At 36.0% G+C, this 14,600-nt stretch overlaps 2 protein-coding genes across 2 annotated transcripts; both read right to left on the reverse strand.

Moving 5' to 3' along the window:
* Nucleotides 1–2,350: 2,350 nt before the first annotated feature.
* Nucleotides 2,351–4,048, reverse strand: LOC110887068 (wall-associated receptor kinase 2). The gene is made up of 3 exons (XM_022134973.2): nt 3,838–4,048; nt 3,587–3,757; nt 2,351–3,477 (listed from the first exon to the last, which is right to left on the reverse strand). Exons 1-3 carry the CDS (start codon nt 4,046–4,048, stop codon nt 2,405–2,407), a joined length of 1,455 nt encoding a protein of 484 aa, XP_021990665.1. The 3' UTR covers nt 2,351–2,404.
* A 9,729-nt stretch (nt 4,049–13,777) lies between these two features.
* Nucleotides 13,778–14,332, reverse strand: LOC110887069 (wall-associated receptor kinase-like 22). The gene has a single exon (XM_022134974.1). It carries the CDS (start codon nt 14,330–14,332, stop codon nt 13,778–13,780), a length of 555 nt encoding a protein of 184 aa, XP_021990666.1.
* Nucleotides 14,333–14,600: the final 268 nt, after the last annotated feature.

Consider the following 14,600-nt stretch of genomic DNA (forward strand, 5'->3'; position numbering starts at 1 on the left):
CACTAAACAACGTTAACTTTATTTGAATTATTCCAACATGGAAGACCCCTACCTTTATATTTTTACCTAGTAAACTTGCACTCCAAATTAACTTATCCGACTCAAATTATGTTACTCAAACAAAAAGATAACAGCCAAGTAAATAAATTAAATAAACAAATATGTGTTGGGGTTGAACATGGTTTAATCAGAACATCATCATCATTCTGATGATGTAAACTTCTGTTTGCAGCGGACATGTTTGACATTCTTGAACAAACAATAACGAATGAAATGGACAGACAATTATCGTAGAGAATTGAGTGTCTTGGTACCGGTTAATGTTGCCGGTACTTACATTTATATACTTGATAAACTTGGCGGTTAATTCAAGCGGGAAAAACTGTCATTGGCAGTTTTGAATTACCCGCTTATAATATCCACCATAACTTATCACTTTGTTCCGAGTTCTAGCTATCACAAACATAAATACATATACATATCATAAATTAAGTTTAATAGTTTCTGCTAATACTTCCCCCTAAACTTAATTACGTTTATTAACACCCTTGAGAACGCTTGCATTTGCTTCTTCGACTGCCTTTCTTGCATGATCAAAATTGAACTTTCTTCTTTTCTTGTGTGCATTCCATGCTCCTTCCCAACTGTTTTCTGCATATAGTGCATACGATTCCACTTCAGTTACCTTCTTGATTTCTTCAGCACTTGTGCTCCTTCCGAGACTGCATTCAGGTACATCTTCCCTATCCTTCATTCTTTCTGATTCCTTGACTCTTGTCTGCACATCTTTAAACTTATAATAATACACTAGAATATCTAAATACATGGCATAAACGGTCCGCATGTATTCACCATCCTTGTATTCAAAGCCCATGTCTTTAGCGATAATCGGCCAGAGATTATCTTCGGTTACACTGTTGTAACCACCATCCCGTTCCACAATCATGTACAGACTCAGCAAATCAACTTTCCTGTTCTCGGTCATCACCGGAGGTATTGGCCTAGTTGTTATGCCCAGGAAAGTTATAACAAACCAAGACACCATTTCATCGAATTTCTTTTCTAATTCGTACTTGTAATGGAACACAAACTTGCCATCCTCTAACATATTTAACAGATTCACACAATCTTTGAAATCATTGAATTCCAAAGCCCGTATGATCATAACACTCCAATCCGTTTCATCGGAGGAAACATGTAAATCTTCAAAATAGGAATTAAGGTATTCCTCTTTATATTTTTCATTCACATCATTCAACCTTATCACCTTTTGTTTTTCTTTTAGACCTAATTCTTCTTCCTTCGACAGTCCCGTTACTTCGTTGACAGTGTTATTGATAGGGGATGAAAACATAGGAAATATTTTGCAAGTATCTCCATCCTTTTTAACCGTAAAGCCTTGCATTGTTAACTGATTTAGACTGAGTACATTTCTATCTAATTCCGGTGTGTATAAGACACCCTGAATCAACAACTTTTCATTATTGGATTTGACTTCTACAACCCCTATGCCCCGCATAAACAAGAAATCGTTTTCCCCCGAGTTGGTTTCAACCCCCACTAAATGTTTGATACGCTTGAAAACATTTAGATTACCGGCATAGTGTTGTGTAAATGAAAGACTAACATACCATATGTCTCCCCATGTACCGCCCTCTGAACCAGTCACAATCATCTCGTTCCTTTCTTCTACCGATTCCCTTTGCTTTCGTATCCCTGCATTTACCGCTTGAGAGACAAGTTGTGTGTTTTCATCATTCTCCTTTGATTTGCAGTCGTATATGAAGTGGCCTGGGCGATGACAATAATAACACAATTTTGTCCGATGAATTTTCTTTTGCAGTCTGGTTTCTTCATCATGGCAGTGTTGACATGGAAGTGTTGTCCCCGTGGCTCTGATACCACATGTTGGGGTTGAACATGGTTTAATCAGAACATCATCATCATTCTGATGATGTAAACTTCTGTTTGCAGCGGACATGTTTGACATTCTTGAACAAACAATAACGAATGAAATGGACAGACAATTATCGTAGAGAATTGAGTGTCTTGGTACCGGTTAATGTTGCCGGTACTTACATTTATATACTTGATAAACTTGGCGGTTAATTCAAGCGGGAAAAACTGTCATTGGCAGTTTTGAATTACCCGCTTATAATATCCACCATAACTTATCACTTTGTTCCGAGTTCTAGCTATCACAAACATAAATACATATACATATCATAAATTAAGTTTAATAGTTTCTGCTAATAATATGACCCATCTTTATATACTAATCCAAACCCTCGACCCTTCTTGATCCTAATTCGAAAGTAGCTCCAACAAGAAAGCTACATAGGGAGTCAAGGACAGCATAGCAAGACTCCAAAAATCAGCATTTTATGAGTGTAGCTGTTATCAATCAAACAAGAGCTAGAAGATGACCAGGAGAACTATTTATGGAAGATTGTCTCAGTTTTTCCAATTGCGCTTTCACTTCCTCCATACTAGGCCTTTTCTTGCTCTCTAACTCGATACAGTCTTTTGCAATCTTGGCAATATAATCAATATGGTCACTAATCCCATCTTTCTTCACTTGATCGTCAAGAATTTGAATCAAGCAACCCCTTTCTAGTGATGAAACAAAAAACATGGCCAAGCCCAAGTCACTTTCAGTTCCATCGTTTGAAAAGACCTTTCTTCCTGTAATCAGCTCAACAAGAACCATGCCAAAACTATACACATCACTCTTCTCTGTCAAAATTCCTGACCGGAAGTACTCAGGATCTATGTATCCAAGAGTCCCATGAACCAATGTTTGTATGTGAGTCTGATCCATAGGAATGAACCTTGAGATCCCGAAATCCGAAACTTTTACAGTGTAGTCATCAGCCAAAAGTATATTTGGTGATTTAACATCTCGATGAATGATTTGTGTGGTTGAGTGTATATGAGCAAGGGCTTTTGCAGTCTGTGTAGCTATGTTTAGTCGCCTTTCAAATGTCATGGAAGATACGTAGTCTTTTTCATGTAGGTGGTGGTAGACTGTCTTGTTTGTTACAAACTCATAAACTAGAAGTGGAGTTTGTGTCTCTAGGCAACATCCCAAGAGTCGGACAATATTTGGGTGGCTAACTTCTGATAGCATGATCACCTCATTGATAAATTGCTCGATCTGGTTCTCGTCAATCGACTTGGACTTTTTAATAGCAACCCTTGTATTATCTTCTAATGTCCCTTTGTAAACTGTACCATAGCCTCCTTGACCTATGACATTGGTTTTGTGAAAGTTATTGGTTGCTTTTTCAAGAATTCTTGCTGCAAAAAGCTTGGCCTTGTTGGAAGGTTGTTTAGCTTCAAATAGAATTTTCTGCAAAATTAGGCCGCCATTTTTCTTGAAAGCCATCTCCCTACTCTTTATTGTCATCCTATGTTTTAGTCCCCAATATAAGATAAGTGTTAACACAAATGAAGCAGCAGGGCCTGTGCCAATGGCTGCAAATCAATAGAAATTGTTTTTCAGAAAACATTTATTACATAACAAGGTCATGAATTCTCATTCAAATCCTTGGTAAAGTCATTCTAGAAATGAGTGTGAACTGACCGATATAAAACAAATGTGCAGCTGACCTAGCTGCTTCTAAATAAGAGCAGCCACTCCCAGATAATCTACCATCCCCACGCATCCCAACGGGGCACGGACAAGTGTAGCTCCCATTCATGTTAACACAATGATATCTGCAAACTTTGTGTGGTCCTTCACACTCATTGGTATCTGAAAACATCACAAACTGCTTTCAATATTGCGTGAATTAACTCGATATATACGGTATTGACTAAACAAACACTGCTTACCCTGACAACCACCTGGGAGGTATGGGTTTCCATGGTAACCATCAGCACAATAACAATTATACCCCGGATCACCTTCATCGATTATGGCTTCAGAGTTCTTACACACACTATTTTCCTTGCAAACATAACTACTTTGGTTCTTCTTTGCTGCTGCACAACTTGTGTTCCCAACCGTCCAATCAAGGGTCACTTTGAAAGACTTATTCTGCATGTTATCGAGATCTTGTTTTTTAAATTGGTAATCACTTTTGCGAGCAAGAAAAGCATATGTGCAGTTATTAAAACCCCAACTCCCTACTTGCCTTGTGACTCTTTGTGTATGAATATAAAATTGTGTGAGACTAAACGGAAGGGGTACTTGCATGCAACCTTGGCCAAAACATGAACTACGTCTTAAGTTTTTACACCTGGTCCTTGATATACATTCGCTTATGTAGCTTTTATCCTTCACGTCCAAGAGGCCTGCTCTAGCGTCACACCCAACTGCAGTAAGGAAGTTCACTGTGCTTGACAATAAGAACCTAGACAGCCTGATTTTGGGTTGATGCTGGTTAATACTTTTGGTGCTGTTGTAACATTGGTAGGCTATTGGCAACAAGGCATGTATATGGCTGTCGTCGAGTGTTATGTCTAAGAGTTTAAAATTGGCGTGTGCAACAGTTAAAGTTGTACAATTTACCTCGTAGCTTTCACTCAAGCTGCAGTTCTTTCCTATCCCAAACGGATATGGAATTGTGATATTTCCACATTTATTTGGGCAGCCAGGAAGGGATTGAGCTACTTGGCATACTACATTTGTCGCTGACAGTATCACGATCAGTATCACGATCAGTATCACATTAATCTGAAGCAGCATCGTCACCGCCAAATAGTTACTCAAGAAAAACAACCCTTACGGTCAACTTGTGTGTTAGACACAATGTTTTCACAACAGGATCGGAAAACATAGACGTACATGCAGGCCAGTTTTTGTTTAATTTTTAGCTCATAAACTGTTGGGATTTGTTGTGGGGGCACTTTGGAATTTGCAAAAACAAATATCGATTTTAATTTTATGTGTATGTAATTTAGTGCAGTTGCCACCCTTCTAAATTATCCAAAAGTCTGTAGGCTTAAGTTTGAATTGGTCCAATTGTATTTCAATGAAATTTACATTTACCTCATGTTAATTTTTTCAACATCAATCTAATCTATCCTAATTCATTGTTCATCACGAAACTCGAACCCTCAATCTTTTGGAGAGGCACCATTATACACTCTTGGATACCACTAGTCCGAATGCCTTTTGGTGGTTAACTTTAAAGTTGAGTCAAACTAAGGTATTTAGTGATGATGAGAAATTCAAACTGGTTGTTGATGACATAATTCTAGTTAGAGTAAAATGCCAAAATGGTCTCTGAGTTTAAGTCACTTATACCACTTTAGTCCAAAACCTTTTGCATCTGGGTCCCAGAGGTTTCATTTTTGTTGTTATTTCTATTCAAATCACCAACTCAGTTAAAATGTATTGTTAAGTCATGGATGATTTTGACAATTCCCAAATCTCAAGGACAATTTTTGCAATTTACTTATTTATTCTATTATTTTTTTAATTTTCTTTTTTTATCTTTAAACAAAAAACAAAAGATAATTATAATTCATAAATATAATATATATACATACACATTTGTATCTACACACTTATTTTTTTAATTTTTCTTTTTACAATTAAAATAAAAAAATATAAATTAACCATAATATATATACATATATGCACACTTATAATTTTATATAATTTTAAATTACATAAGTACACAGGGGGGGTTCATTTGAGAAGAATCTTCTTAAAAGAAGAAAAAATAAAGTAATCTAAACCATATATTTTTTTGATCAATGGTTGTAAATCAAGATATCATTTTTGTCAACTTTTAATTATTGCTTTAATTACTAAGGGTAGTATAGGCATTTTGATGTAGAATATTAATAAATATTTTAAAGAGTTACTTAATTCTTATTAATGCAACCATAAATTTCTCCTTCACCATCAATAATGTATTGGCTCCTACACAAATTTTATTAGAAGTGACAAAATTATTTAAAAATTGTGTCCTACACATATTTTATTATAAGTCGCAAAATTATTTAAAAGTGTTTGAGTCCTACACATTCTGTAGGACATAATTATTGGCAATCTGTTCTTTTTCACGAGGAGGACATAATTTTCTTTCTACTATTTCCTTAAAGTTGGTCCATTCCATGTTATAAACTATGTCACTTCCTCTAGACTGGAGAATAGTATTCCACCACTCTAAGGCTGCATTCTTAAAAAGATTAGAAGCAAACAAAATCTTATCTTCATCTGCACATTTACTTATTTTTAAGACTGCTTCTGTCTTTTCTATCCAGCGTAAGGCTGCAATGGTTCCTTCATTTCCTTTCCTAAGAATTCTATTGGTTTGCAAGACCAGAATTCCTTATAAGAACAACCATATGAAATGGTTCTTCTTCTTTTTGGGATAGGTGCTTGGATAAGTGGTCCGTGATTTTCGTTCATGTTGTGACTTGGTTCAGTAGGTGCATGTTTACTTCCAATTACAGATTTATTATTTTCTGTTTCTTTAACAGTCTTGATAATATATGGCATAGCATCTATGATTCTTTGTGCTACTATGTGTTCAATGGCACTGTTATTCACTTGGTTCCCGTTATTATCATTATTCTGGTTTTCCTGATTTACTTCGTTATCCATCTAAATTGCAAACATTTATCAGGTATTAATATCACAGGATAAGATCTAATGCAAACAATCACGCAATCAGATTGATCAAAAACGTCGAGCATTGCGACTTACTCTTTTTTATATATCTATATATAGGTAGAGGATCCTTTAAAAAGTGCTCAAAGTGTGAGAAGTGTATTATAACACTATATATAATACTATATAACACCATATAAACACCGTAATACCATATAACACTATGTAACACTATATAACATTATATAACAAATATAACACTATAGTTTGTCTGATAGCATGTCTATGATAGATGTATAGTGTTATATTTGTTATATAATGTTATATAGTGTTACATAGTGTTATATGGTATTATATGGTGTTACATATTGTTATACGGTATTTATATGGTGTTATATAGTATTATATATAGTGTTATAATACACTTCTCACACTTTAAGCCCTTTTTACACTATCCTTACCCTATATATATGCATCTATTACATATTACAACTGAAAATTAAACACACTAGTAATTACGCATAGATAGGTATTTTAGTCTATCTATTCTAGTTGATTTTTTTTCTTTCAAAGTACAAAATTACACACACACACACACACACACACACACACATATATATATATATATAGAATAGCGCTAAAATAAGAACCACCTCGAGTTGTAAGAACCGTGAGAACTTTTTGATCCGGGGCGAGGTGGACCAAATTTTTTTTCATAAACGTAGATGCGTGTATTATAAACACAATTGTAAAAAAAATTCAAAAAAAAAATGTCGTGTATGTAGTTTTGAGCACCACAAGTTTGTGTTTACGGTACACGTAAATTTTCCGGTTAGATTTACGGTACCCGTAAACACAAACTTGTAGTGCTCAAAACTACACACACGACATTTTTTTTTTTGAATTTTTTTTACAAATGTGTTTATAATACACGCAACTACGTTTATGAAAAAAAAAATTTGGTCCACCTCGCCCCGTACGGTGTAGTTCTCACGGTTCTTACAACTCGAGGTGGTTCTCATTTTAGCGGTCCCCTATATATATATATATATATATAATACTAAGTGCTGGCTTGTCTAGAATTGCATCTCCCGCTCGTCATACTTCCAGACGAGTTTCTCTCCTATCTGACGTATTCGGTTTCCCTCTTCAACTAACTCTTCGCCATATGAGCGAAGTTCCTCCACATTTTCTTGACTCATGGGTGGTAGTGGTGCTGGTACTGGGTCAGGGTAACGTGTTATGGGTTCTCCATAAGCGTATGGATTATTTAGTATATCCTGAATTAACCTATCATCGTTCCACCATGGGTCTAAAGGATTCAGGTCGGTATACTGTGCTATAGGGTTTGGTGCTGGGATTCTAGGGATCTCATTGGGGTCAAATGGTGGAATTGGGAATTAGTTTTCTTGGTTTAGTTCTAGCTCCATTGGTTGATTAGGGAATAAGGACAGAAGTTCTGGTTCAGCTACTTAGTTAATATTAGGGTCTGCTGTTGTATTTGATAACATGTGGAAATCCGCTAATTGCCTATCAAGTTCCTCCTCCCATAATGGTCTATTAACTTCCTGGGTTTGGGCATTCATTTCTCTATTTGCTTTTGCTATTGCTCGTTGTTGTTGGAGTTTTTCATTATTTTCTTCCTTTCATGCGCTCCTCTACTAAACCAGCCTCTCTTTTTAGGGGGAAATGGTTCCTCAAATTGTGCCTTAAAAATAAAGATTCCTTCCTCAAAATCAGCAAAGTATCCTGAGGTTGGTTGGGATGAGGTTCCTTCATTCTTTGGGGAATTAGGTAATTGACGGTAAGCATCGGAGGTACCTTGCTCACTCATACTGTAAACTAACAAATTGTCAAATAACACAAAATAATAATATGCATATTTACACAGAATCACATAAGTTATTTCCTAACACAATTGGTTAAAAATTAGGTATTAGCAGAACACCTAAATGGCTTAAACCAGTGGCTTTGACTCTGATACCACCTTCTGTCGCAGCCCCCGAACCCTACCCCGGGAGCGGGCGCCACAAGCCAACAGTCAGGTGGTATCAGTGTTTATTAATTTGGCAGCGGAAATGAGACATCAGGACCGTAGTTAGGAAATATTATCAGAGTTTTAAAACACTAAACTTTTATAATATGGGATAAACCCAAGTTTCGTTCATAATACATTTATAGGGATAAACCCTAATTATTGAAAACATAATCTCCTTTTTATTTAGGTAACTTTTATAACCACTTCTTTAAGCCTTCAGTGCTCTCCAGTTAGCTTCTATTAGCTTCACATTAAGTTACCTGAAACGCGTTTTAAAAATATTTTATCAGCAAGAAATACTGGCGAGTGCATCCTACTTTAATCAAAACAAGCTTTTATAACTTTACAGTATTGAGAGCGATTACAATGTTTATATCTACCAATATACTCATTCAGTATTTGTCATGTTCATAGTTCCATGACTGTGGTCATGTTACTCATTGGCTAACTCGTCGTCCAATAGTAACGGATTATAAGTAATGTATACAAAACCCCACATACCGGCAGCAATTGTAGAATACAAAAACTCAATCACTTTATGTATAATTGAAAATATTTGAGATTTTGTAAAACAGTTTGGTAGAAAAAGAGAATGACTCACTTTGTAGACTTAGGTGTTTCTAAAGATTCCTGTTGATTCTACTGGTTATTTTCTATTAAAAATAAACAATGCACACGTGTTAGTAAGATAACTCACAATCAAATTTAATCCCAATAACAACTATATAGATAGTGGCAAGTGGGTATCGAACACAGGGAGTTTGTGGAATATGTGCTATCTCGATGTATGTCTAACTTCACTAAAGTAAACTAAATTGAAAGAAAAATAAATTCAAGAGTGGGTTTGATTGGTTGATTTTTAAAACTAAAAATACTAAGTAATTTGTGAAATGAAAGTTGAGTTTGTTAAACAATTTGGAGACGAATGACCATCTTTAGTTTCCGGTTTGCTTCAACATTTGTGCTATCATTCACTAGAAAGAACTACATAGACATAGTTCATGTGCAATTACTTGTTGTGATGAAAGGGAACTAAGTACTCAGATTCCTAGAACGTGAGGTTGTTACCCGATGACCAATTGACCCTTACCCGATCCTAGTTCTACCCATGATATCTCGATTGCCAACGGCACCAAGAACGTATGGTTTCAAAATAGAATAATCATAAGCATCAACAATTTACAAGCAAATAAGAACACACCATGATAATTAAAACATAAATTCAATTTACCATTCTAGAAATATGAAATCAAGCACAAATTGTCTCTACAAACTTTCAACTAAAGATGACCATAAAGAGTTTAGCTATCCATGGCTTGAACAACCATCCTCCACCAAGTCCCCCAAAATCGTTCACTAACCAAGTCTAGATGAAAATAAGTGATAAGATATGTTTTCCTTCCTCCAAGTCCCTAGAAATAGTCCCAACATTCGTTTCTCCCAGCTTGTAACCGAAATAATATGATAAGACACCATAAAACTCCATGAAATGAGCATTAAATGCATAGGTTACAATTTTGGATCAGTCAGCGCCGTAAGCTACGGCGCCTGCCGTAGCTTACGGCAGTCAGTAAGCAAAAATTGGTCAACAGGGTGCCGTAAGCTACGGCACTCACCGTAGCTTACGGCGAGCGGCTTTCTCTTACGGCATGTTTCTTCTGTCTTACGGTGGGGGATTTGGCAATATGTAGAGGACCGTAACCTACGGCCAGGTGGCGTAGGCTACGGTGCTGAGTCTTCCTTTCCTTCATTTCTTCATGAAATCTTTGATTTCTTCTCATCTTATTCATGCCAACTTCCAACAACCATTCAAGCTTACTTAAACCCGCATTTCAAGCACTTTAGTTCCTGTAACATCGAACATCTTGTGATTACCAAATTCAAGCAATTAACCGAATAAAGTATAGAATGTGCATTGTATTAAACCTTTTAAGGGTTGTCCTATGGACCACCCGTCAATAACCTAAATCACATTAGCCATACAACACGAGACAGAACCCCAACGAACTTAGTCAGGCAGAGCCTCGACATGCATTACGGGGTCCTGGATCAATCGGGTAGGGTAACGAATTAGTGATCGGGGGTTAAAATACTTGCAACGGGGTAGAGTTTCGCGAATTAGGGGTGCACTATTATGACAGAAATGTAGATTTAGAAGAACAGAGATTTCAAAATTCGATCGAAATGGTGCAGGAAATCAAGTCCCAGGCCAGGATTTATATAGCAAAAATTGAATGCTCCCGCGCGTCGCGACAGGATCCTAAGATCCTTCTGCGTGTCGTCTGGGAGGTCTATTTTTCCTAGGTCTGACTTGCTGTGTTTCTAGCCCTGTGGTGTCGAGATCGACTGGTTTTGACACGTATTAGTGCCTTTTGCGTGTCGCGGAAGGTTTAGGGGTACCCCCCCCCCCATGACCCCCCAAACCCTAAATCCTGATTTTCGTTTCGGGTCACGTCGTATATGTTTTTGGGGTCTTAATTAGGGTTCCGTGTAATTTTTTTTTTTTTTTGAATGTTGTTACAGTTTCAGTGGTAGGGGTAGGCGGTGGTGGTTGGTTGTGGTGGTGGTTTTGGGAGGTGTTGGGTTGGTGGTGGTGGAAGGGAGGGAGGGAGATCGAGAGAGAGAGAGATAGATGTATTTCATCTCATTAGAGCTCCTAATTAGCCAAGATTTTTGTTTCCTCGATTTTGGATGTAAGCATCGTTTGTACTTTGTTTTAATTAGTGATCTTTATTCGTGTTTCCTGGATTTCATCGGTGATCTGGAAGTATGGATTTATGGATGAACTCATTCTACAGAGCTAGAGAGAAAGAGAGAAAGGGGTTTTTAAATAACAGGGGTAAAAATGTAATTATACCCACATGTGCCTTGCACATGATTTGATTTGACAGAAAAAATTAACTAAGTTTGGTCTGAAGGTTTAAAACATGCAAGATTTTAAAACACAAAGTACAAAACTTACAAAGTTTTGCGCTAAAGGACACCGCCTACAAAATGGTGTAAACATAAAGGACAAAACTTGTAATCTACCCTTTTTATATAAAGTGACGCTGCTTACTCTTTTCATTATTTTAAAACTACAGAATGCATTATAAAATTTTCAAATATACCTTTGTGACGTGTTTAATTTTTATCTACGTCTAAATATACATTTTACTCAAAGCAAAGTTATGACTAGTAATGTACAAGTAGTCAAAATACAAACATATACGTCATCATAGCTGCCTCACGCTTTAGTTTTTTTATATAAAGTGACACTGATTGCCATTTTCGTTATTCTCAAAATATAAATTAATGTGTTATAAAATTTTGAATATACCACTATGAAGTGATTATTTTTATCTATGATTCAATAAAAGTTCAAAATCGAACGAGTCATATATAGTTGATTTTTTTTGTTCTTTATCATGACGAACCGAACCATTATTGTCCAAACAACATCGGTACTGGTATCGTATTTGTTTTTATGGTTTACTTGGCTTAACATATCATTAAAAACAAAGTTGTATTCAAGATAGAGTTTTTTGGTACCATAAACTATAGCCGTTGTTGGACGAACCGAACAAATATCGGTCAAAACATCGGTATCGGATCCGGTATTCATTTTTTTCTTCAATCATTGTAAAACATTGTTGATACAAAATTTCTATAGCCTAGTGGTGTCGTTGCTTGATGTATGGGTGTTAGAATGCGTCTGGATAGCTTGTGTTTGAGTATTGTCTTACATATGTTACTAGATGATTAAAGGCTAGTGAATGAACCCATGTGTTTGTTAGGTGTAAGTTTGCAAGGTTTGTGATTGCAAAACAGTTTAAGCTCAAAATAATATTAAATTTTATAAGTAAAGATAAATAATCACAAACAAGTAGTCATAATTATAATCTACTGATTACAAATGCTTTACAAAAGGTTGACTCTACAGACTCCCCCTCAACCGATCACTTAACAATTATGTTCATACAAGAGAAAAGGTGATGTGTGTGATAAATAGATCACTAACAGGTGTGATCTATTTTTACTAAGTACGAAAGCTCTGTTTGTGATTGGCTGATATTACCCTGATAGTGACATCTAACATTCCTAACAGAAAGCTTCCACGGATGTTGCAAACAATCTGTGCAAATCTTAACATATGTTCTAACTAGTTTAAACACTAAACATATACTGTTACATTGAGAAACCACTGTTAGAGCTATCCTCTGTTGCCTTGATTCCAAACATCTGTTTGGCCAGGTCTTCTTCATCAGACCTTTAGCTTCAACAGACTTTAGTCTTCAACAGATGTATCTTCTTGAACAGTGGTTCCAAGGCTTGATCAGATCTTTGCATTATCTTCAACAGATGTTCTGATTAGGTGTTCAAGATTCAATATCTTTGGGGAGAGACTGGTTCAATGTTTTGTTTATTTCTTAATCAATTGATCATGTTTTGGCTTTTGAATATCATCAGTTCTTTTGTAAGTCCAACAAAGTTCCATTTCATAACTTTCCCATAACTTTCAAGATTTTAGAGCTAAACTAGTGTGCATGTTTTGTAACTAAGCTTTGTCAATTGAATAGTGATCCAAGGCGTTTATTTACATCATGCCAACATCTAGTGTGTACTGATAGATTCCGCATATATATACATATAAAAACACTAGAATCAAACGTTTTTGGTCCATCAAACGGACCTTCAAACACGTGTTAATATCATCTTTGACATATCTCTTCCAGTTGCAAGTGATGGTATCACCGATACCAACCGAAAGCACCCTAAATATTTCTTTTTGATTTTTTTGGATCTTTTTTAAGATCACAAGCATACCCTTGCCACATAAAACACGTGTTAGGCATTTGGGTTTTTTTTCTTTTAGTTACTATAATGAGTGCAACCGATACTGACCGGCCGGATGCAATTACCTTGCTGAACCGATATCGACCGAATTCCTATCTCAGTTTATGAGGGAAACCACTAATTTATATTGACTATCATGTTTACGAAGAAAACGCGTGAAATCAATTAGAAAAAAGAATAAGGTTTTGGAGAAGATACTATATATATCCTTATTGAAACTAATCTCTTCTAATCTTCAATATTTATTGTTTAGAGATTGTTAATAATCTTAGCTAGAATTAGCCTTTTTATAACAACAATTCCTAGATTTTCTAAAACAAATACACCACATATTAATTTATGAAAGATTGTCTCAACTTTTCCAATTGCGCTTTTACTTCCTCCATACTAGGCCTTTTCTTGCCCTCTAGCTCTATACAACCTTTCGCAATCTTGGCAAGATAATCAATACGTTCACTAATCCCATCTTTCTTCACTTGATCGTCAAGAATTTGAATCAAGCAACCCCTTTCTAGTGACGAAGCAAAAAACATGGCCAAGCCCAAGTCACTTTCAGTTCCATCATGTGAAAAGACCTTTCTGCCTGTAATCAACTCCACAAGAACCATGCCAAAACTATACACATCACTCTTCTCTGTCAAAATCCCTGACCAGAAGTACTCAGGATCTATGTATCCAAGAGTCCCATGCACCAATGTTTGTATGTGAGTCTGATCCATAGGAATGAACTTTGATATCCCGAAATCAGAAACCTTAACAGTGTAGTAATCGGTCAAAAGTATATTTGATGATTTAATATCTCTATGAATGATTTGTGTTGTTGAGTGTATATGAGCAAGGGCTTCTGCAGTCTGTGTAGCTATGTTTAGTCGCCTTTCGAATGTCATGGAAGATATTTCTTATGAGAAGTTCAAACTGTTAAGAGAACTTGTGGGTGATAATTAGTTTCTGTTGATAAAGTGTTTTGGGTGATTAAGAAGTACAAATTAATTTGTAATTGGTGGTATTTGAAAATTTTGACACGGTGAAGTCTTTAAGCTAGACAACTAAAATTGTTAAGTTTATTAACTAATGAGAATCAACCTCAATTGATACTAGTTCTTTTACGTCGCGTGTTGCGGCGAAACCGAGCAAATTTGAAAATAAAGCATGTTG

The sequence above is a fragment of the Helianthus annuus genome, chromosome 10, assembly GCF_002127325.2.
Source record: "Helianthus annuus cultivar XRQ/B chromosome 10, HanXRQr2.0-SUNRISE, whole genome shotgun sequence".
Lineage (NCBI taxonomy): Eukaryota > Viridiplantae > Streptophyta > Magnoliopsida > Asterales > Asteraceae > Helianthus > Helianthus annuus.

Coding starts and splice junctions, on each gene's coding strand:
- LOC110887068 (XM_022134973.2), bottom strand. CDS start 4,048: ATGCAGAATAAGTCTTTCAAAGTGACCCTTGATTGGACGGTTGGGAAC. Junction 3,758..3,837: donor CCTCCCAGGTGGTTGTCAGG/GTAAGCAGTGTT, acceptor TGATGTTTTCAG/ATACCAATGAGTGTGAAGGA. Junction 3,478..3,586: donor TGCACATTTGTTTTATATCG/GTCAGTTCACAC, acceptor ATTGATTTGCAG/CCATTGGCACAGGCCCTGCT.
- LOC110887069 (XM_022134974.1), bottom strand. CDS start 14,332: ATGACATTCGAAAGGCGACTAAACATAGCTACACAGACTGCAGAAGCC.